The sequence below is a fragment of the Coturnix japonica genome, chromosome 1 (genome assembly GCF_001577835.2).
Source record: "Coturnix japonica isolate 7356 chromosome 1, Coturnix japonica 2.1, whole genome shotgun sequence".
Taxonomy (NCBI): domain Eukaryota; kingdom Metazoa; phylum Chordata; class Aves; order Galliformes; family Phasianidae; genus Coturnix; species Coturnix japonica.
Window position 1 is genome coordinate 103962118 of NC_029516.1, and position 25654 is coordinate 103987771.

At 36.4% G+C, this 25654-nt stretch overlaps 1 protein-coding gene across 21 annotated transcripts in view; it reads left to right on the top strand.

Moving 5' to 3' along the window:
* DMD (dystrophin) overlaps positions 1–25654 on the top strand; it is a 1014969-nt gene that overhangs the window by 898599 nt on the left and 90716 nt on the right. For all 21 annotated transcript variants that reach the window (XM_015884249.2, XM_015884262.2, XM_032449414.1 and 18 more), the window contains one exon: positions 7065–7125. In XM_015884249.2, the coding sequence (XP_015739735.2) occupies positions 7065–7125 (61 nt within the window). The remainder of the gene's footprint in view (positions 1–7064; positions 7126–25654) is intronic.

The window sequence follows — 25654 nt, forward strand, 5'->3', positions numbered from 1 at the left end:
TTATTTGTGTCTGCAATGCTGCCACTGGCAAAGAATGAGATTCATTGTTTCTTGTTGGAGAACCCACTTATATTATCAGAACAACATGTTTTAGAGATGCAGTAAGTAAGAGGTATGATTAATAACAGATTGCTTTTAATATCATTTCCCATGCTAGCCAGCCTTCCATCAGTCCCTTTTGCAATGTGGTAGCTCACTTATGTGGATCATTTGTGAGCACTAAAAAAATAGAAGATATTGTGTCTTTTAAAGGCATAAGCAAGCTTCATAATTTACTTCCAGTGTGAGACCAGCTGCTAGCATATGCAGTGTGTCAATGAATGGCTCCATGAACAGTGCTTGGATATAACTGGTAGGTAGCTCTGACCTCAACTAGCAAATTCCAGGTGCTGCTTGTGCTTCCCAGGCACTTTCAGGCTTCCAAGCAGTAACAGCATTGCCTTCAATGTGAAGTGAAGCAGCCATAGCAGCTTTCTTTCAGAAACAGAAAGGCTGGGAAAGGTGGAGCCAACAGTTTGCATGACAAGCTAGTGATTGAAATGCCCATGAAGTTGTTGGTTTTTTGTTTAGAAGTGAAAAATATGACCGAAGTAGTGGGCTGTATAGCCTAGGATTCTGCTTCTCTGAATACACTCAGAGCTCCTGGGGTTCAGATCTCTATTTTTCTCTTCCATCTGGGCCTTTGTTTAATTTTTCTGTTATTTAGGCCGCTCTCTTTAGAAATCTTGGATTTCTCCAAGTGCTTTCTGAGGACTTAGAGACCTGTGCAAAGCAAAGATGAGTGAAGCTCTCTCTTGCACAGGAGACATGTCTGTAAAATGGCAAGTCCTGCCAATTAAGAGATCTGACTCTAAAAATGACAGGGTTCCAGGACTCTTAAGAGATTTTACTCATTCACCTGAGAGATCATTTTCCAGTGTGAACAGCAGTATCTTTGTCTTTCATTTCTCATTGCATACATTATCATACATTGTCTTCCAGATACCACTTCTTACATGCAGACATCAAATACCGTGTCCATTCATCCATGTCTGTGGGATGTATGGTTTCATACTTTTAGAAATCACAGTGAATGCTTTGAATAGAAAATATTACCAAGGAATAATAAAAGATGGAGGATAAGTAGTCTCAGAAGAATCAGCCTAACTCTGAGAACTCTCTGAAAGCACAGAGGTTTTGTAATAGCATTTGAATGTGGTCAAGTTAGGTGAAGAATTCTGGCTGTTTTTTTTTTTCCTACTTTTGTCTAAATACAAAGTGACTGCATGTGCGTCTGCATTGAGAATTTGATTATTGACCATTTCTTATCTCCTGAGGTATATCTTACATGATCCAACATGCCTCTATAATTCATTGGAATACGAATTTCTGAACAAAATGATAAAGTCAGTTCTCAAAAACGATGTTCTCCCATTCTGTTCCCCTGCAAGCACACATTTTTCCCTTGAAATTAATATCCTGTGTTTGTGATAAAAGTGCTTCCAAGAAAAAAGCACCATGAAATGGTAACTATGGGCAATTCATTCTAAATCTTTATCTGCTGTTTTTTGTTTGCCACCACTTCAAAATAGTGTGTGGTATTAATTGTAAAGCAATGTTTTGTTATCAGGAAAATTCCTGTCCTGTTTTTGATAGCATCCCCAGTAAGCTCTTTATTTTATTCTTGGTTAGTGGATAATTCTGTATGCTGCAATAGTAAATAATCTGCAAGTAATCCAGTGTTATTCTTCGCTCTTAAATAAATATAAGACTCAAAAGATGGTTTGCCTTTTGTGCACTGAATGAAGTACTATGTTACTAGGGCAAAATTTTCCCCACAACATACTTTTTCATATTTTTGAAGTATTATTGGATATGTGATTCCTAAAAGCAATTTTTATTTTATACCAACCATTTTAACTCTGATGCATTTAGCCATGTGTCCATGTTGTCATTAGTTGTAAGTTGTGTCAAGTTTAGAGCAGTCCTTTGGTCCTCAAATTCCTGGATTGTGGCACAACAAAGGTTTTCTGTCTTTATTTTTATCTATCAGAATTTTTCTAGTATATTTTGCTAAATTGAGTATTTAGCAAAGATTTATTTTTCTGTTTATCTGATTCCACTTGCAGAAAAGTCACCAACAATATGATGGGCCAGTTTTAAAGGTTTTACTTTTAACAGTACATGAGTGCAACAGCCACTGTTAAAAATACGAAGTATCTGTAACTTGGGATATGTGGATCAATGCAGACTATATTGCTCTGCTGTTATTTCATGCAGTATTTCTTTATTAAACAAGTAGATGCTTGTATTTTTGTCATTTTACAGTAGTGTGACATTTACAAAAGCAGAATTAGATTTTATATTTTGCATTAAAAGTGGTCTTTCAAAACTTCTGGATATACTGTTCATGATGTAAGGCATGCAGTATTTAGGCTGCATCATACAATGTCAACCCCCGGCTGAAGGTAGGGAATAAGTTGGCCACAAGGATTCCAGCAAGGAATATGGGATAGAAAGCCCCTTTTATAACTCTTTTAAAACAAATTAATGATGTCTCTGACTTCATGATGAATATTTTCATGACTAATAATCCCTTCTTCAAATTGATCAAATGCATTCAGAAAATAATGTATTCCTTATATGCCTGTGTGTGTCTTGCATCAACAGACAGTACTGCAGGCTTTTCAGGGATGTGAGGGGTGTTCGCTTGGATTTAAGAATTACAGAGTCCAAACTGAGAAGTAGCTGTCACTGAAATGCCTGGGAGTCATTCACGTGTGCCATACAGCAAGCTGGGACTTGGAGCAGAATAGACCCCATGCTGTGTAGCTTTTATGAAAGGCAGTTTTTGGCTGATGTTTCTTCCTTGTAACTTCTAAATTGCGCAGTCACTGTGTTCTGAGTTCAGTTTCTCAGCTATGTAGTGCAACAGCAGGCCTCAGTGCTATACAACGCAATCTGATTGTTTCCTTATTTCACTTGGCACAATAATAAATGCACACAATTTAGAAATCAATTCTCTATAAACCTGGAATAAAATAATATCTAACAGAAGTGTGCTGATGTTTGTTGCAAAGGATTTCAAGGAGTTCATAGATGATGCAAACCCTTGCATTATGCCATTGTCACATGGGGATACTTATTGGGCACACACCTTGCAGTGTGTATCAAGAACTGATTATAGAGGAGAAACATTGATTTAGTGTATGCTCTCAGGAAGAGAAGCATAAGCTCTTTGAAGTCTGTAGAGTACAACAGTTTATCTTTTATAATGGTCTCATTTTAAGGTAATTGGGATAGCGCTCAATGCATCTTCTTTGAAAGACTGAAGTACCTCAAACACACAAACTTCTGATTGTTAGAAGAGCAAAACCTCTGCAGACCCAAAGACTGTCTCATTGTTCTGTTGTTCCTGCCTGCCTTTATCTGAAGTTGCCAATTCCATAACTAGCTGCATTAAAAATAATAGGTATGAAAACACATTTTATGTGTAGAAATAAAACAAGCTCCTAGCTCTTTGATTGCATAAAGATAATAACCATGATCATCCCAGGTAGAAAAATAGCAGTCACACAGGTAGAGGTAAGCTGAGGAAGCAAATTATTAGTGTTAATAAAACATGAATGTAATTAAGCACTTTGCATTCCAGCTAGAGTGGTCACCAAGCAGGTAGTGCAGGTCTTGTCATTTGTGAACAAATGGAAGAGCTCCACTTTAAATATCATGAAAATTAAATGCATATATAATGAATTTAATAAATTCCTAAGAGAAAATAATTGCTAAGTTATACATAGTACTGCAGAGAGTATAGGTACTAGGGAGTGTGACTTCATGGTTTCTGTGTTAAAATTGTTTCCCAGTGCTTGTAGCTCACAAGTGATGGCTAAGACTCAAAAGATTTTTCCTGTAATTAAAACTGAAAGTATAAAGTTGTGCCACTGTATGGTCAATAGAGGTGTGGGCTCATTGCTGAAGTAAAGTCTATTGTAATTTGTAACAGTGGGTATGCCTAATTAACTCTTTGAATAGCTTGAAGAATTATAGTTTACTGTTAATCAACATACATGCACTTTTTGTGATGTTTGTTGTGTTAAAGGGAAATATTAATCAGATTAGTTTTGCAACATAGGCAAATACAGAATTAAAGTATCATACTAGTTAGTATTTCATTCAGATTCCCACACAGGATAAAACATGGCTGATGTTCCTAGAGCCAGCATGTTACTGTTTCATTATGCATTCTGCAAACAAACGAAGTTGCAGGCTTACAACCAAGTGCCATGTTTACTTCTGCTGAGCAATAGGTGAAGGAAGTCTTAGAAATGAGCACACCAACAGGAAAAATAAAACTTATTAGGTAACCATTAAAGTAAATAACAATAAAATAAAGTATAGGGAAAATTACATTCACTCTTAAAATGTCTTGTAGCTTGTTATAATACTCAGTTTCAGTAGACATCATTGCAAGTAGCTGGGTGTATCGTAATGGATTCCTACATTGTGAAAGCTAGAACAATAAAACACTTTTGAATTGCACACAGCAAAAAGGAAAATGTCTGCTTCTTGAGTGCACGGATACTGCAGTGTCTTAGAGAAAAGTGTTAGCCAGAAAGTGTGTTTAGTTAGACAAGTAAAATGCTTGTAACCAGGAATTACAGATACATGTCCATTACCTGTGCTAGCTTTGTAATGGGTACTAAACCCATACTGGTATGTAGCGATAAGAAACAACTGCTCTCAGCTTCTGGGCTTTTGCCAAAAATGAAATGATTATTCTCTCAGCATAGCTGTAAAAAGTACCGCATATTTTGTCAACTCAAATTCAGGCTGGAATTATCCAGGAAAGCAAAAGTGTATAGACAGCTTCACAGCAATCTCCTGAAGGAACACTCAATCCAATTATGCAGAACATCACAGAATTTCATTATTCCTAGAGCACTTAGTTCTCATGAAGGCAAGAATTTGTTCTTCTTTCAAAGTATCCAGAACACTATCATCATATGTAAGATTTTGTGATAAGTTATGACTGCTAAGCTCTTACACAGATTAATTCAGGAACAACAGAAAAAGCACACCTTCCAAAAATATATGGCAATCTGTTATTTGGGTGTTTAATTAAAAAAAGAATAGAAAAGAAACTTGCAGAAACTGCAGCTTGGCAATATTCATGTTGTTAGGAGAAAGTTATGTAAGAAATACAATGCACAGTGTACAAGCACGAATGTTTTACTATCTCTAATTGATGTGTGTATTTATGTATTGGCATTGGAAAATGTGCAGTGCTTTTGTATGTGTGGGTTATGTCACATCAATGGCATTAATGCACTCTTTTTCCATGGGAGCTGTCATTATAATTCATTCTGCATTGCTGATGCACTTCAAGAGCTATCTGTTTTCACGGTTCATGCCATTAAAATTTAATTTCTTCTTTCTTTCATAAAAAGTGCAGAATCATGTAAGAAATGGGAAAGCTGTACATTCAGCTGAGCTGCAGATGGTTTGTTGGGGGTTAAAGTCAATAACCACAGGACCTACTAACATGCTGCGGCAGGCGTTTCATAGGCCGCCAATAAACTGAACTACAATCACCAAATTTGGATTTCTTTCAGACATATTCCTTCCTTGTCCTAGCTCCTCAGCATCATCTACAGTGCACACAAAAGCCATTGTCCCACTGCCCAGGTTGCACCCTGCTCCCTTCTACTTTCCAACGCATCTGAAATGGCTCCAGCTCACTTCATAATGCCTTGCTCCCAGTCCTCCTTCCAGTCCTCCTTCAGAATCCAAGTGTATTTACATTTACCAAAATATCAGAACTTCTCAGTGGAGCTACTTTTATAAGAAAGTCTCACATCTTTCCTCCAACTCCAGTCTGTCTGCAGGTGAGGAGAGTGAATTTCACTCCGCAGATTGACTCCTATGTGGCTAACAGTTCTGGTACAAATATACAAAGTGGTTCCTCTGATGTGTAGGGACTTGTTGACTTTGTTAAGTACCTGCAGCTTGGGAGAGGCCTTATTGAAGTGAATGTTTTGAAGGAGAAAGAAAAAAACTGCTGAGTGCAGGAGATGATTTTTTTCCTGAGTGAACAGCAGGGGTCACTAAAAAGAAGGATTGCACTGGGGAAAGTGAACAGTCTTTTTTAATTTTTTTCCAGCCAGATCTCTTTTCATGTAAAGAAATCACTATATTGGAAAAGGAAATCCGTGGTCCTACATTTCTTGATCAATAAAAACCTCTTAATTAAACAAACAAAGAAAGAAGCAACCTAGCATTCAGACTGTGGCACAAATTATAAGAAGCTTCTAACAAAATCTAATTATTTAAAATTATTTTTCCAGCAATTTGTTCTATATATGACTTTGTTACAAAATATTTTCATTTTATTGTAAGTTGATGTTGACATTTAACACCGTGATAGCCAATAGTGAGTACTGTTATTTCCTCACTGTTTCTTGTGCCCACACTGTTATTTTCTTCATTACTTGTTCTTATTGGAAGTCAATAAAGCCCAGTTAGTCATGCGGAGAAATAAAAATGAAGTTGTTCTGCACTTAGAACAAGTCAACAGGAGAATAAACAAAATGCTCAGAGGGTATGTCAGCTTAGCTTCACTCAGCATGAAGTGTAAACAAGTATCTGACTTTGTTCTTAGATGGATGTAAGGAGCTGATCACACAAGAAAAGAAATTGAAGAAAACTCAGCCAAACACACATTGGCAGAAGGAAGCCTATAGAAGAGCACAGCAAAGAGATAGGTCGCTGGCTTTGCTTCATATCTACTCTTGAAGTTTAGTAGCCAAGGAGTTTTTTATATTTATCTTTGCAGCTGAATGAGTTCAATTTCACTCAGATTAGCCCAGAAATTTCAGAACAGCGGGTTAATCCTTCCGGCCTTCATGGGCAACTGAGCAAACAGACCAATATCAGCGTGGCCAAGTGTAAAATTGTAATTCTAGAGATTAATGTTGTCTTTCCTGTTTGCTTTGAACTTGACCTCCATGTTTCTCTTCTAGGTGTGTTTGTATGTATGCATGTACATGTGCAGCTACTTATTTATTTGTTTCTTTATTGGTTAACAGCTTCTGTCCAAGGACCCTGGGAGAGGGCAATCTCGCCAAACAAAGTTCCCTATTACATCAAGTGAGTATAAAGAGTAATTCATTATAGCTATTTACATTATCCTGAACTGCTCCTATGTTGTCTAAGTGGGAAGAAAAAATGAGGGAAATGTGCAGTAAATTTCACAGAATTATGCTAATGATTTAAAAATACTGTAAGGTGCACTGATTTGTTTGTTGCTTACTTTTATGCCTCCATAAGTTACCTGCAAAAAAGGTAAAGCTTTGGGGTATCTGGATTACATTAGAGTTTGTTCCATTGCTCACTGAAGAACATACATGGCAGGTCTTGCCAAAGTAAAAAAAACAACAACAAAAATATCAGTGTTGCAGTTGTGGATGTGGTGCATTTTTTAATCTCACGATGCAAATACTTAATACAATTAATTCTTTTAAGGAGAGTGTTTAGCTGAATCTGTTGCTGGGGGACAAAATAGTCCCTATAAACTGTTCTTTCTGACCTTAGTTCTCACATTCAGTTCATTCTGTAATGTACATATACATAAAGAATGAGAGAAAACTTTAAAAACCCAACCGCATACAGCCCTGTTCTGCAGCAAGTACAAAAGAACTTTGAATGCATTTCCCCTTCTGTCTTCAGTTGCTTATTATTTGCAGTGTGTGCTTTGAACTATTTATGCATAGCTTCTGGAGGAAATGGGTGATGCAGTGTCCCATGACATGGCTTGCCATTGCAGAGATGCCTTGGCAGTTCTTAAGTGTAAGCATGAGATGTTTCATGCTGTTCTTCCCACCTCTTTATGTGCTACCAACACCCAGCAGCCATGGATAACTGTTCACTGTTCATGTTAAAATGATCATTGATGATTATTCCTTAGTAGTTTTTTGTGTCAAGTTTCCATTTCATCTTCTGTTCCAGGCTATTTACAAGTTCAAAGGAAAATATTTATTTTATTCACTTTAGAATATGTCTTTTTAGCCATGAGTTGTAGCACTACTATTTTAAATTCAGCTACAACTTTTATAAAAATACTTACTGTTGTTGAGATGAAAAATAAATTGGTCAAGTTTGAATGAGTCTTAGTTGTTACATCTATTCCCTGATCCAGCTGACCTCAGTCATTTTCATCTATTCTCATCACTCATATATCACGTCTCGACAACTACACAAACTCCCAGTTTTCTGTACCATTTTAGCTATTAAACTTAGTATATTCTTTTTCAGTTCTTTGAACTACTACTTCTCTATTGTGAATCCTCTAGCAGTTTCCATGAGGAAGGAGCAGATATGGGTAGCATTCTCTTAATGCTTATATAATTTTCTTTCTGTCATTAGTGTAAAAGAATGGTGATACACATTTTATTATTTTTCATTTTATGCTTTTCCCTCGGTGCTTAACTGTTTTATCTCATCATTTTCACATTTGCAATGATACAGCCTTTGTTAAGTCAGGCAGTACTTAATGTTAAAATCCTCAGCAGTGATATTTACTTACTGCTAGGTACGCTCAGGCTTTTCAATTTCCCTCGTTAAATTTTAATTTTTAAACAGCTGATTAATCTTTCCTCTAAGGCTATTATTTCAATAACTCCTTCGTAAGATTATTCACGCTGGTATTTTTTTCTCTAAATCGTATTGGTGTAGGCATCATTGCCATTACAAATATAATTATCAACAATGTACAGCCTGTTTCAGGTATTCTGAGTCTCTGTCATTTCGTAGTTTCTTGGCCTACTGTCAGCCTCATGAAAATTGCAACACAGTGGCGATGCACCAGCTGCTGTGTTCTTCCACTTTTTCATGTGGTTTGGTCCCAGTGGAAACGGTGAGCCAGGACAGCAGATCAGCTTTACCCCATTCTTCCTCAATGTTCTGAGAAACCAGACTTCTGCATTCAAGGACAACAGAGGTATCTTGGCCTCCAGAATAGCAAGTGGACATAACTGCCTAGAATGTCTGGTGCTACTGAGGAAATAATCCCTCCCTTTTGACTCTGAATTAAAACATGCAAAATTTCTCTAAAATGGGTTTAAACAAATGCTTTTTCTTTATGTGTTGTTTTTTTGTTTGGTTGGTTGGTTTTGTTTTGTTTTTTTTTCCTCAATATATTCCTTATGTCAAGTGCAGCATTTGAAGATTTTATGAACTTGAAAAAGAAGAGAAAGATAAAAATATCAGTTCTGTTCTTCGAGGCCTTGGTCCTATCCTTATTTGAGGGTGACCTGGAAAGTGGGAAAGCAGAAGTAGGCAGAGTCATGTATGTGCTCTTCAGCAATGTTTTAGTTATTCATTAAACTGTCTAAATTTAAGGTTTAAGGAGGCAAAATAGGCAATTACTGTTCATCAAAAATTTGAAAAGCAAGTGAAACAAATGTGCAGAACAAAGACTACAGCATGTGTTATCAAAAGATTTTTTTTTTTTTTTTTAAAAAAAAAGCTTGCATTCTAAAAAAAAGGATGATAATGAAGGTAGGAAGACAGCAGATTTTAATTTCAGAATCAGGAATTCTGAGTTAGGGATAAATCATATGTTAGAAGAGCGACCCTTGTGATCGATGTATACAAATGCACATACACTTGTTATCCTCCAGTCAAACGTGGAGGAACAGCTCCAAAGCAGTGATGGATAGCAGAACCAAATGCCTGCTTTGGATTTTGCAACAGAAGCAGTTACTCATGTTGCACAACCCAATTCTTCTCTAGTGACCATCCTCTTGCAGCGCAAGGGGACATAAAACTCAGCTATATCCTCTGAATCTTGTTTTGCCTTGTGTATGGCTTACCCATTCTAAGTAAACAATGTAGCTACTATGTGGTCCTAAGAGACCTCTGTTGTCTTTGAGTGGGGAGGAGTTGCTGGACTAAAGTCTGCAATTTACTTTATTTCCCCCCAAAACTCAGTATTCCTGATGTCCTGATCTGTTGAAATTTAGTAGTTGTTGACTTCTTTATTTGTACTAATCTTTGACATTATTCTTCTGCTGTATAGCTGACTCCAGTTAATAGTGGCTGTCTTCTCAGCCTCTTGCTGTGCCCATTCTTTTGAAGGATTTAAAACGCTTCTGCAAAAATACAGTAGTCTTTCATCTCTGTACTTTTTCACAAAGGAAGCTTTCCAAGTTATTTCCCAGCCAAGCTTATTTTCTTACACAGATTATAGCAGTTCACTGAACTTTGTCCTGCTGAGGACAAAGCTGGATTCTCAGGAGCACAGATTTGGCTCCTTGAGAAGATCCACATGAGACTATCCATATAAACTTGCTATGCAGTGTACTAACTCTAAGAGCAACGTATTCCCACTTTCTGACCCTCTTCCATGCTGCAGTTCCCCATGAGAGTATTTTACTTACCTTAAATGTATCGGTTCGTGACATATGATTTTGTTAGTTTTAGGTTCTGCAGTCTTACTGTACTCAACATGGGAGATACAGCAGGCCAGTTCTATAGACATACTTCTTTGTTGTCTTGCTTCTTAATCTCCTTCTTAATTGTTGTGTAACCATGCAGAATTTCAGCAAAGGGAAAAAAAAAAAAAAAAAGCTAAGAGCCCACTTTTTTCATTGTAAAAGCAAACTGATTAAAGGCATGATTCTTTCACTTTTTTTTTCTTTTTTTTTTTTCTTTTTTTTTCCAACTTAGACACAGGACAAATGAATCTATCTGAATTAAATTCCACTAAGATAAAATAAAGCAAAGAGCTGCTGTAAAATCACTTGGGTTAATTGTTTCTCCTGCAGAATGTAGATAAGTACGACACAAAAGCAAGTAGGAAATGTCTGTCAGACAAAGCAGAGAGAGACATAGAACACCATCAATAAATAGTGTATACTTATGTATATGTAGTGAGTGAAGCTGTGAGCAAGCTATGCAAGCCAGGCACTTGACTGACAGCTAACCTACCTACCAAGTACCAAAAAATGTAGAAGAAAGTAAGGTTAATTTTTGTGCAGGTGAAATCTTAATGCTTTATGCAGATAATGCTGTTACTCTCCAGGAATGAATTTGAGTTTTCTGTCTTGTTTGCTCAATTTAGGAATGAGCTGGGTAAGAGAATTTTGGATGGCATCTGGCTTTCCTACTTTCTTAATTAAAAGGAAAGCATCAACATTTTCAATCCATTACATCCAGCTATTTGTTGCTTTCCAGCTCTGGGTCTAAGAGAGCAATAAATGAACTATTTTTATAGGTGCTAAGATGAAAAGTAAACTTTTGTTACTGTACAAGGAGTATCTTTATAGGGTAATACAATATAATTACATAATATTGAAGGTATCATAGCTGAAATTGTTACATTTATTGTAAGCTGAATGTGATATTTTGCTTGTATTTTACTTTTTACTTCAGTTTTTTTGCTCAATTTTACTTCAGTTATTAAATACAGTTTCACTCTGTTACCCATCATTGAGAATAAAAAATTAACATAGCCCATATAATTTTGAAAGTGTTGAATGACATATATACAATATGGGCCTATTTTATATAGTACATGCCACATCTTCCATAAAAAATAGATTTTACAGCTTCTCCTGATAGCTGAAATTTATTGTCATATACTTCAAGCCCATGTTTTAAACATTGTGTGCTTAATGAGCAGAATTCAGAAATAGGAATTATGTTTGATTTCCACTGGAATGCTTTGAACTTGAAAAGATTAGACATATTAAGGGAAAAAAATAGAAAGATTTGCCTGTCAGACTTTCTTTTTTTAAAGATCAATTACATACTTAATTTAGATGACAGACAAAGAGAAGACAGCTTCTGACAACTGTCCAATGAAATCTTCAAGGGAACGGGGAACAATATCTCTGATTTTTTACATATTCTTGTTATACTGAGAAGTTTTGTAAGTCCTTTGTTTGCAGATTGACAATTTCTCCCAAATAGCACTTACCGTGTCTGTCGTCTGTATCGCCCTTGGTTCAGTCTCTCCTGATGAAGAGTGAACAGACTAAGTATTTCCCCATTCTACATGAGAAAAATAGCATCCCTGTAAGAGTCAGCAGTAAGTTGCTCCCTCTTTACCTACAGTGTTTTTTTTTGTCTTCTTCGTGATCTCATCATTCTAATATAAGGCAGGACTGTAATTAACATTTGTACACCATATGTTTCAATACCAATGAAAAAATAGTTATTATAAATACAATGGATATATATGCAACACACATCTTTAATTGTACCTGATGTGGATTCATGGCTCTGGCAGCCTGTTTAATGTCGTAGTGCTAGCATCCTGGACAAAGCAAAAGTCTAGCAAAGACCATGTGCTACATCCAGAGATACCAGGTGGGCTTCTGCTTCTCCTGTGGCTGTATCAGGAAGAGGTCAGATTTTTTCCTGGTTTGATTTCTTTTTGAGAATGAACTCATTGAAGCTGCTAAATCTCTCATGTGATTGCTCCTTCTCTGGCTGTCTGAGATGCCAGTCCTCCTATACACTGTGATAAACTCCTATATTTCAGAATATCCTCTGTCTTGACATATTTCTTGTCCCATGTGACCTTTGTGGTCTTTACATACTGAGCCGTGTCAATGGATTATATGAACCAGTTTTCTCCACATAGGACCCCTTTCAAGATTTTTTTTTTTGTCAGATAATGGCAGAAATACTGTTACACATCCATTTTGTGATACCCACGTCTTTAGATCTTCAATCTTGAGAAGTACTTTGTGTATGTATTAAGCTTAGAGATTAAGGATGATAAGAGAAAACATAAGTTTTATTAACTGGGAACTGTATAAATGTTGGAATATCGGATCTTAACTAAAGACTCTTCACTAAGTAAAGAATACTTAGAGTCTAACCAATAGGTTAGGAATAATCAAATCATCTATATTCATTTTCTTGCATCTGATTTTCTGATTTAAAAAATTTGAACCTTCTGAGATAAATTACAATTTCAAATATGATCTATAGGCTTGGCAGCCTTTTGCATGCTATGTATTTGCTTTGAATTTCAATTATTCATCAGATACATTTTTATATTAGGAAATCTGTGGTGACATAATTTAAGGAAAACTAACCATAAAAAAAATGTATCACAACATCTCTGAAAAAAATTGTTTTTCTTAGAAGTACTTTTGATGAGACAAACATTCATTCTCTTTCCATGGAAACTGCACCATAATCTCATTTATAAGTACAACACAACAGAAAACCATTATCAAGCAGCACTCTGTGTACCTAGCACAATCACCAAATGGTGTCAACAGCCTACTGAGTAGTGTGGGGAGGAAAGGACAAACTTTGCTGCCTAGCAGCAGTTTGTGTATCTCAGTCTTCCTTTGTCTTTTCCAAAAGGGCCAAAATTTGCATAAATGTTGTTTGTAAGAGTCAGGATGGGGACTTTGAGGAGGTGCAAACTCATTTAGCACAGCACTAAATTACTATGAAGGAAGGTTGCTGCAAACCTTTGCAGAAGTCTTTTGTTTATGTTTTATTCTTCACTTGCATGTTTCATATTTTATAATGTGAACAGATAAATTATGAAGTTAATGAAGTGGATGCGGGGGGATTAACATTCTCATTAGAACTTTTGTGAAGAAAAAGTATGCAAGTATCTAGAATCACAATAATTTGGTCACGTTTGGGTTTGCTAGATAACTTTATATTATTTTAATGCGCAAGTTGAAAAAGTGGCTTTAAATAACAAGCCCACTACTGCAGAGCAAAGATGGCTCAGGAGCAGAGAGGCAAAGATATATCTTACCTTGCTTTGCTTTAAATACATTTGCCTGCATTTTTGTTTAAAAGCTGTACTGCTGAAGAAAATGTTATAAACTTAACTCTTGAGAATCACAACATCCTGTGTGAAGCATGGAAAAAAAGAAATTGCTAGAGATATGAAGATAAAGCATTAATGTTTGTAAATCTGCTGTTTGGCTTGGGAACAGATGATTTCATAATAGCATATAGCATGACTATAACACAAATATGAAACACCATTGTTGTATTTAAAATTTTAATCATGCACCAGAGAATGTGTGGTTGGGCCATGGGTGTAATACTTCATTCATCATTAAGAAATGTTCATTATTCCTTTCCATCAGGAAATATCCCATAAACATTTCTAGAATACAGGAGTGAAAGAGTACATGGTAATACAAACTTGTTATTGTTCTCGCTATTTCAGCAGCTGTGAGCTGAAAATATGTAATAAACAGATATGAGGAAGGCAAATAAAAAGCAAGGTTTGAAATTGTAAGAAAGTACTGAAACACTAAAATAAGCTTTCATTCCAGTCAGTATTTTACAATCTGATATCTGCCATCCTGGTGGTGTGCTATAAGGTGATATACATCATCTAGTACATGTTGTAACATTATAAAGAATGTGACAAAAAACTAAGAGATTTTCTTGCATGTTGAAACACAGAATAGCTGTGCCTTCATTAGAAAATCAGAAGCTTTATATGTCCTCACAGATCAGTGATTTTTATCTACTATTGTATGTGGTGCTCAGAGAGATGATTTAGCAGATGGCTGTTAGAGTTAGGGTACTATGGTTAGGCTGCGGTTTGACTTGGTAATCTTTGAGGACTTCTCCAACCTGAGTAATTCTATGATTCTATGATTTCATCTTCAATTTTAGTCTGCTTAATTGCATTTATTGTTAGGACTTAATCAATGGAAACTTTCTTGGCTGGCCTTACCTACCCATCTTCTACAAAATGCACAAAAAGTTAAAGCAAGTGCAAATATTGCTAGGTACTAACAACAGCAACAGCAGCCAGAGAAAGGACTATAAATGCCCCTCAGGAACTTTGTGTATGGAAATAAGGTTTAAAATCATTGCTTGTTTGAAAGAGAAGATTCATTTTTGAAAGAGAAGGTTCTTATGTGAAACAAATTTCCCTTGAGTTCATAGCAAGTTTCTTGTTTATTTATAGTATAGGCAATATATTTAAAAAAAAAAAAAAAAAAAAGGAAAAAAAAAAAAAAGGAAAAAAATGAGTTAAGACGTCAAAAACTGAATGTTGGAGAACAAGTCTATTTGCTTAATGTTTTCAGCCCTTTAGATGCCAGAGAATGTAAAAATATCTTCTTTAAGACTTATTATTTTTATTTTTCTTAAGTATTTTCTTTGAAGTTTATCTGCTGCTTCTTTATTTGAATGAAAATCTGTAGCACTGTCCTTGATAAAGCAAATGTCTCTTCTGACACTGTTCAACATCCAGAACATTGCCCTCTTTTTTCCTGGAATTTGTGTCTATTGCTAGTCCACATTTTTCTTCCTGCCCAGTCTCTTCTAGCTTCTGTAGCCTTTTTTTCCCCACTAAAACAGTTCTTTACGAGGTCACTAACAGTTTCCTGTTGCCTAGATCCAAGAATCTTTTCAGTGTTCGTATTCTTCTAGGTCATTCCACCACTTTGAGCAAACCATCTTCCTGCTGTCATTTTTGTTTTCTCTTGGCTTGTTTTCAGAATTTCCCTTGTAATAATTTACCCTTCACTTTTTCTGCATCTTTCCCGTGCCTTCTAATGAACTCTGTGCAGTCTGTCCTCCCACTGGTCATCTGCCTCCAGCCCATCACCCTCTTTATCTTACTTTCTCTTAGCACTGTTTTCAGTCTTCAGTCCTTGTGCATTTCTTAATAGCAACCCCATTCATTTCACGTCATTTCATTTCATGTCCATTTCATTCAGTTGTGCTGGTAACTCCTACGTGCAAATCATTAATTACTGGTGTTTTGGTTTTTTTTTTTTCTTTCTTTTTTCTTTTTTTTTTTTTATGGCACACCTCATTGAATAGCTAAGTCCTAAGCTCAAAAAGACCAAACTAGATAAGTTTTCTTAAATATCTAGGCTTCTCTGTTGAAGTTTCTTTTAGTTATTTTACACAATGTTTTACTGCCTCTGTCAGCTATTCTTTAGGCCCTGTATGTGCATTCTATGCCTACTTAGATATTAGATGTTTAATGTTGCTTATCTTTTAAATATTTTATTTCCTTTTTTGGCATCAAATAATTGTAGTTTTCTGATTTCTGTTTAAAACTGACATACTCCTCAAGAAGATTTTTATCTGGTACTCAGTCACTCAGATGAGCAATAATCTACTCCAGACTCAGCCATTACTTACTCATTAAAAAGCACCATGTTCGCTGGATTAACAATACTCATAAGATGAATTAGAATAGCCCAGAGTATTTTGCTGCCTATATGACAAAATATGGAATACAAACTGAGACATTTTTATGGCACTGTTTCCCTCTCCATCACCTAACCTCAGAGTATGCCTTGGAGTATCCATTTTGCTGTACCTCTGCACAAAAGTCAGACACTTTCTACATTCTGTCTGTTCACTTGGATTAACAGAGAAATTTAAACAACAGCAGAAATACTTCTTTCTTTCCCAGATGTCTGTCCTGTCTTGATGGAGACTGATGTAGTCTGGATCCCCAACACTGTCAAGCTCAATTATCTTAAAGTCCTTTCAATTCTTTGCACATCAGTGCTGGAGGGAATGACATTGCCAGAAACACCTCTCTTGTCTTCCTAAGAATGGTTAGTAGCCATTTTATGGAAGACATTTGTCTCAGATGCTTTTCTCTGTTTCAGATAAATTCCATTAAGCTAAACCGTTGTAGCCTCACAGTACTGGGAAGCTGCCCAACTTAGTTTACAGTGTCAGTTTGTTAACACACACTGGTTCCCTGTTTGTTAAATGCTGTTTGCTTCTGGCTCACTCCAAACTCCAGCTCGTGCTACAGCTTTTCCTGAGTAGAATAGGGTCTTTCTGTCCCTTCTTGTTCTGAAATAACACACCATTGGACAAGGTATTGCAGAAATACAAATTAGGCTTGAGCCCGTTGACTCAAGAGTAGTGGGAGGCATTATGTCTGTCCAGCACAGTATGTATGGCTGTACACCAAGCTTATTGGTGATCTTTGGCAAAAATTATAACCAGTTGTGGACATTCACATTTCCAACATAGTGCCCCACTGAGACAAGTGCTGGATGCTTGCAGGTCTTTGATGAGAATGGTCTTCAGTACTTGTCCAGTTACTCCTCTGAGCAGCAAGAACAAAACAAGTCCTGACTAAATGCACTCCTAGCAAGAAAGCTTACACTTGAGATCAAACTCAGTAGACACGTCTATTCTCAGCAATCTCTGTATTTTTTCCTTTACTTCCCTTCCGTGTAATGCAAACAAATTTGAGCATATCTGAGTACTTCGCTCTATGTGGGATCAGTAGCTTTTATGATAGCCTAAAAATCAGTGGCAGAACTAACCAACTTATTTTAAACAAGAGCTAAAGAGCACTGATAAACTGAGAGTGAATTCCATACCAGTGCTGACAAAAGAAAGGTTTTGACCATTCATTGATAGAAGCTGTCAGAAATGGGAATTTAGATGATAACTGTTTTAGCAGCTATTCCTCATCAAACCAACCCCATTTCCAGTGACCTAGCACTGAAACTGGGCCTTAGCCTAAAGGTGAATCAAGTTCTTTACAGCTTTGTTCTTCACAAAAGAAAGTTTTCTTTATGTTCGTACAGCATGCAATACAATGGATCTCAACTCTAAATTCAGATCTCTAGGCAGTGCTACGTACAATGGAGATATTTAATAATAACAATTAGTTTGAATAACGTACTCTTAGCAGCTGTCTGTGATGTTTTTCATTGCAGTATGCTTTCCTCATTTCAGTCAGTCCTACTGAAATGCCCTTATCAGCATAGTAACTACTTTATAATCTCAGACATTTCCCCAGAAACAGAAATGGTAGTTGCAGTTTTTTCCCCCTCTCATGAGTAGTGTACATTCATAATTTGAGCTTGACAAAAGGGATTACCGCTGCTGTGTATGTTTCTTTTTTTAACTTAAACATCATCTGTTTGACCCAGGACTTGGTAAAGAGCAAGTTACCAACACAAATCAGAATCATATTGTTGCACACACTCATTTACTTGTCCTCAACTTGTGCTTTTAAACTCTCTAAAAACACAAACTCCATCTTACAAATCCTGACTGGCTTTGAGAAAAGGTACTTCTCTGAAAAAATATTTCTCCCAGGAGCATTGGCACTTGTACTTTCCCATTACTGAAAAGCATACTTGCTTACTTGTTTGGCTCAGTCACAATTCTAAGCTTTGCTGTACCCCTTTCTGTACTGTTGGTCTTGCAAACTTCTTTATTCCACCTTGATGTTAAAAGGAAAGCCTGCTTTCATTTCCAAGTCAAGCTATGGCTGTCTTATTCTAAAGCTTCCTTCAGAAAAAAAGAAAAAGAAAAAAAAGAATAAAATCCTCATCAGTTGTAATTAATTTTGACAGTGTGGGCTTTGTAGCAATTCACAAACCTGTACTTTGTGCATCAGCATTCCTTATTATTCTAATTAAAGTGGAACATTGTGCCCTCGCCAGTCATTAATGGGTTTTCATTTTGTAAATGACATTTGCAAAAGTTAAAACGGGCAGTTCATATGAAGTCCACAGGCAAGAGCGTTAAAATTAGCATCACCATAGCAACAGTCTTCCATCATTAGTATTCAGGGCAACAGCAAATGTTTTGTTGTGCTTTTGTTTCCATAAAAAGATTTTTCTTTACTTGTCATTCATAAATAGCAAAGGTGCTCAAACTCACATATTTCAGGTAAAATTTTTATATTCATTTGAGTATTCCTTGTCTAGAATTTCCCACTTTTTTGAGGTATTTATATTGCAAGACAGAGGCTGAATTTCATGATCTCTACAGCTGTGTATGTATAGCCTCTCGAGCAACATTTATTCATTGCCAGCCTGCTGCTGAACAGTGCAGTTTTATATGAAGTCTGTCACTTCCACTCAAGAATCTGTACTAAGTAACAGATTCTGCTGAGAATCTGTAAAAGATGCGTGCACGGTGAAACATGGGCAGTGCCCCATTCAGTGGAGCGTGCATCTGCTCTGTGCTGTACTGGTGTTTAAATTGTGCCATCTCTATGTCTTTTTTCTTTCCTTTCAGGAACTGAAATGTAAGTACATACATCACCTCTAGTGAAACAGCATTCCAGTATGAACATGTCTTACACAGTTTAGAAGGGGAGAGAAGGATTCTCCCCTTAAGGGAGACCAAGATAGGTCATGAGCATACTCCGATGTCCTTTGTGGTCTGAGGCCATGTCTGTTAGCCTACTGCGGCCGTATTTTGCACTTTGAGAAACTGGTTAGTGCCATGTCTCCTCAATGCTCCCTGAGGCATTCTGTTGTCATACGTCTTGTTCAAGGAAGAGCATTGCAATCCCTGAAGGAGAAACAACAACTGGGCTATGGAAACAAATATTTTGTGGATAAAGAGAGAGGAAGGAGTCAGAAAAGAGAAGCAAAGGAAAGACATTGAAGAAAGTAGACGATGAGCAGGGTGAGGTCAGTAGAAGGACTGCTGTTTTAATTTGCTGCACCCTGGCTCATCAGTAACAAGCACAGATTAGAAGTAACTAAATGTTCTCTAGCATTATGTCTCTGGGTTTTAATTTGGCACAGGATGGTTTTTTCTTTCTTCTTTCTAAAATACTTCCTTTTGCAGATTTTTGCACAGAACAGTCTTTAACAAGTAAACATAATTCTTTGTACTGCAAAAGCTAGGGGGTATAATCCATTCCATTAAAAATATTCCTTCATTGTAGTAAAATGGGACACATTTTTATACAATGATTTGCTAGTATCTGTCCTTGTAGCACTGGTTAATCTTTCAGCTTGTGGAACCTGCAGAAATGGAACACCTTTAAAAGTGGTGAAAATACCTGAGGAAATCTGCTCACAGGATAACTACTAACTGCCCATGGTGGGTTAACCAAGGATGTTCAGTGCTTGCCGCTTGGAGAGTTTTAACATAGAAGGGGGTTGCCATACTCACACATTATGAAATACATCCATACAGCTTCATTTGCTCCACTACTTATTGTCTTTCTTTTACACAAGCACCTTTTTTGCTAGGTCAAGTTAATTTTTCACCTTTGCTGATTCTTTCTACTTTTTTCCTTCTTTGCTGCCTGTCAGATGCTTTCTGGAGATCAGAAAGTTCGTTTCCTCTCTTAAATTTCCATGCCCTATTGCAGCGAAGATACATACTTACTGAACTGTAATATTTTGCAGAATTTTGCCATTTAATCTTAGCTACGTTCAGCCGTGAAGTGGAGCATTGTAAAAACTGAATAATTTTCACTGAACCTATGATTCAGTCTTCATTTAGATCTCAGCGTTTTCTCTAAGCGAGCTTCTTTATAAATCTGGCTAAGTTGGATAAGTCCAATCATAGTTTCTTGCAGCGCTGAATCTTTTAACCATCGTACAAGCACCGTACATTTTTTAAAAAATCATCTTTGGAGGTCTTTTAAAATTATTACTTCTTTGCAAACATTGAACTATAATGTCATTAGAAAGATTTACCAAAAGTGCAAGGGTTTTACAGCCTTGTTTACTGTAATAATTACAGGCAGAGAGAGGCTGTGTCTGGGAATGATCAGTGACAGATTACTATTTTCCATTCCAGACTTCTTTCATTCAAAGTCAGACGCTTGCATGGTGTTGTGGCAAATGAGAGGAAATTGCCAGTTTCTTGCTTATAAAAATGAGTAAACTGCATTTCCAAAAATATAAGCTTACATCCTCTATTTACCTAAGTGCATCCTTGAAAAAGCTACTGAAGCTGTTCTTCATTAAAGATGTTTCTAAGTTTGCTCTACATAAGGAGATCACAGAATCATGCTGTTCCATGAGTATGGATTTCAGATATGCCATACTGTCTGCAGATTCCCCTTCTAAATACTGAACTCTGGAAGAATAAATAAGCAGATATTCTCAGTTTTCTGTTTCACACATTAATCTTCAAATCGTACTCAGCTTCAACTTCTGGAAACACTTGAGAACAGAAGTTTGTCTGTTTTCCTGAATGTAAATGAATTTGTAGTGGAGACTGGAAATATCAGTGACTACAGGAATAAAAACCAACCAAACAGAAACAAGTTCTGGAATAAAGGTATCTTCAAATCCTACTTCAGTTTTTAGAAGGAAATTTCATTCTGCCATTGAAAGCATTTTAGTCAATTGAACCCAGTCATCCAAGAGCATATTTCATCCCTATACTTCTGCTTAGTGAAGTAGCACCTGAAATTGAAAGGTTAAAAATTTGACTCCCAAAAGTCTTTTATGCATGATCTCACCACAATTTTAAATACTGGTTTGAACTTCTGCCTTTTGAGCTGAGCTATTTTGACATAAACCATCACTGTAGGCACAAATGAAAAACACCAAGAGATTGTCTTTTTGGACATAGGTGCACTCAGCTTCATTTTTTCTTTTAATTGCTGCCTGTTAGTGGAAGTGTTTATTCTTTTAATACTGCTGTAATATTACCAAGCAATGTAAAGCACTTAGCAGATATTAATTGGAGACAGTATTCTATTTCTTTGTGTTTGACCATTTGACCTGCACATTAATGGTTCATCTGCTTTTGCACCATTTTAACTCTGCTATGACACAAAAGTAATGAAAACCATGCCGTTAGGGTCACTGCATATTGCTGTTTGCTTGCAGATGCTATGATTTCTTCACTCAATTGCAATTGAAGGAGGAAACAAACATTTATTTGCATGGTAGCAACCTGAGATGAGCAGAAGAACCTGCTGAGTTATGGTGGGGTCTTATTAGGCTCCTGTCAGACTTAAGTGTCAGAAGTTTGGAAATCAAGTTTAAGTTCCATTGCCAAAAGCAGCTTTCTTGAATTGAAAGATATGCTCATTGATTTCAGCAAAGTTACCTCTTACTTTTAGAAGCATAAAAGAGATCAGAATCTGGCTCTCAGCATTTCCTCTTGTGTATCATAGTCTCTCACATCACTGCCCAAAGTACTGTAGAATAAACATTTGCTGCTGGCAAAACGTGAATCTATATCTGTACAGTTTTCTCTTGACTAAATCAAGTGCAATACTCTGATCAGTACTTTGCTCTGGGGCATTTGTCCACTGTTCTAGAAATAAGGAGTGGAAAAGAGCCTGTCGGTGTGAATCCTTTATTAAGCTTGCCTATGGTATGCCCACATTGTGCAGTCCCTCAGTAGTCATCGTGTTTGGATGGATTCAGGCAGTGCATTTCCTTTCTCCTATACTGGTCCCTAACACCGGCTTAGGTCAGTATATTTGGTGCATATATTTAATAACATCCAGAGACCTCTCAGACTACTCTCCTTTGGTATATGTGGTTTTAAAGTACTTACCAACATTTTTTCCAGGTATTATAAACCCAAATTAATTTTCTGCTGATGTTTTAAATAGGTATTTCTGAAACTTTCCTCACTCCTCCTTTTTTTTTCAGTTGTATGTAAGTTTATCTCCTCCCAATATTCACTTAAAGTCCTGACATCCTAATGTTGCTCTGGCCTCTGCAGACTGCAGATTCTGCGCATCTGTCTTGCCAGTTCTGCAGGAAATTGCAAGGGCACTGACACAGCTCATCGCTGCCTTGCCCTGACTTGTCTTGTTGCATCTCACATCTTTTCAGCTTTCCTGAGTTCTCTCTGCTTGATTCTCCCACTGATGTGCTTTCCTTAAATCACAGCTTTCCTTTTTTAGAGAATTTAAACAAAAGAGATCCAAAAAATATATAAAAATCTAAAATATTTCAGAAAGCTGCTTCCTGCCCTGCTTTCCAAATTTTATTTCCCTAGATAATTTGCTTGCCACAGTCTCTCCTCTCTGAGCTCAGCCTGCTGCAAGGCTCAGCATTCTCTCCAAAACCACAGTGGAAATGTATTCTAATTTTACACTCTTCGGGTCTTTTAGCCACTGTGTCAAAAAAGTATGTGATGTGTCTCGGTAAGAGAATTTACCTTTAGTTTGTGACAGTTGGTTCAGAAACTTTCCTGAAATGAAAAGAATTTTCGTTTTTTGTATTTATTAAAATAGTAACATTTCTGTTGGTAAATCTGCCCAGCAAAATAAGAATAATCTTGGTGTTTTAATGCAAGCTGTTCATAAGTGTCACACACAGTGCCAATCTTTAATGCAGCTGCACCTAACAGACTTCCATTACAAGTGAGACCAAACAGGTGGCAACCAACACCTAGTCACTGCCTTGTTATCACTGCAAAGCTTTGATCTACCTAATGTATAATAAATAAGATTATGCATTTTAATCATATTGCACCTTTCATATCACTTGTGCTGCAAATTCTGATTTCATTTCCAAAATCATCCTGACTTTGTTGATCTTTCTTTTAATAAGATTATTTTTTGATCATTTATTTATTTCAACATATCTAGCAGTAGACAGATGATACCCCAGGTGGAAGCTATTATACTGTGTACCCATTGCCTCTGTATCCACCTTTATCTTATTCATGGGCCAGCAAAAGTTGTAGCAGTTCTTCATTTAATTACTTTTTCTACCTCACAGAGCATAAGATGATCCTTGGGTTATGACACCAATTGATGGAAAATGCAGTTAGGGTGAAGTATTCTGTATATAGTTTTGAATTACCCTCTTAACTGCAAATTGCACCAAAAAAGTAAGGTTGAGAGACATAATTTCAGCATTATGACCAAAATTAAGTAAACAAGAACTGTCTTCTTTAAATGTTGAGATTGTTGACAGGAATTAATATAAATTGTGCCCCCTTAGGAACAAAAGAAACCCATGAAATTAAAAATGCACCCAACTGTCAGAGAAAAAGTCAGAGAATGGGTATCATCTGGCAATATCAGAACAACCTTTACCTACTAAGGAACTGAGCCAAATTTTGTGTAGAGTTAAAATTCAGCTCAGTATTAAAATTCAGCTCTGTACACTTAGAGATACACTAAAAGGCTTTATAGGATTGTTAATGAATGCTATTATTTTTTGCAGTTCACATACTTGGTGAAATGCTGTAGTCTACACAAATGCACATTAGTCCATAAGAACAAACGAGTATCATTATGTCCTAACTTTTGCCAGTTTCTTTTATAAAAGTTCTACCAAGAGCATTCATTTGTATATAATGAAAGCTTTAGAGATAAAAGCTATCAGAGTCCAGATTCTCTTCTGGATGCTCTGGCACTGCTTCTTGAATTCAGTAAATTCTGTCAACAAATGCGCCAGCTTATGAAGTTTTGTGATGGACCTAACAGTTGTTTTTCCTTAGATAGTTTGACTGCTTCGAACTTTGGAAAGTGCACATAGAGCATGCAGCACTCTTTACTAGGGAATGTGATTTCATAATAGTAAGTGACCTCATTGACCAGGAGCCAGTTGTTCTGTCAAGTCATTTCTGGGTAGAGATGAATACCTAAAGATAATTAATTTGCTTACCACCTGATTGCTATGGTAGGGTCATCAAGAAAACTACGGAATATGGACCAGCAAAGTTTTCATGCCTATATTCTTCTGCATGGCATTAAAATCACGGGGGTTTGTTCTAGAACTATCCTAATTCCCCCAAAGGAAGGAGATTTTATTGGCCACTGAATGTTATGAATTTATTCTGCAGGAACAAGTCAGAAGAGTTTCAGAAAGTTACTGCACTTCTAGTCCACAACAACTACTACAGTGGGTCAAACCATTTGAGAAGAATACATCATGCTGTAGGTCCGCAGCAGTACTAACTGGGAAGCAGAGCAGTACCATGGCTACTCTATTTGAGAGTGGTCCAGCTTTCAGCAAAACAAAAAAAAAGAGCCACTGTGTGAAATTCAGACATGGAGGTGGCTGTTATTCTCATGGCAGACATACATAGCAGTGTAGATGTAAAAGAATGTGCCACTGGGAAGTCTACGTAACCAAATTGCTGTCAGATTTAGAGAGCTGATCACTCTTGCCTGTTTCATAGACTTAATCATTCGATTAAATGACAGTGTAAATATAGTGCCACTGGCTTTATTTTTCTCCAGATTACTGTAAGCATCATGAACAAAGTTAACATGGAAACAGCTATCAAAACAAATCACTTTCTTCATCTCTTACCCAACAGAATGCACTATCATCACCAAATGATTGATTTCATTGCATTTAATCCCCATTAAAAGTTTAAATTAAATGCTAGCTTCAGTAAAATGTAATGTTTACTGGAGAAATTATCAGGAAAAAAAATAATGATATCTCACAGAGTCAAAAAAAAATAAATGGTATTCAGTTGTGTAAGGGATAGAAGCCTTTTAATGATGATATCTTACAAACAAGAAATCTGTCTTCTCTTTGACTTCCAAATTGTAATTCTTAGAATAAAGCCAAATAAATAAGCAGTATGGCAAGCTGCTAAAAATAAAAGTCTCCAAAGGTTTTAGTTCTGTATTAAATGCAATGATTTGATAAACCAGTGGATTAGATAGGCTCTAATCCTTTACTCCCTGCTTGGGCTCCATTTGGCAAAGTTCTTAGGCTGTCAGCATCAGTAAATCTTTGAAAAATTATTTTTATCCTTAATAAATTATTTGCTCTGTTAGTTACCCTAAAAACAGAACAAATTGAAAGAACTGGGTGGAAGGATAATAATTCAAGAAATAATGAACCCAGAATTCTAAGAATGAGAAATAAGGCAAACTGCAGCAACAAATCTATGGAAAAGTAACAAAATGTTCACTTTTGATTACAGATAAAAAAGTGCAATGTTCATAAGAAAAGATGACTTTCATTTCTAT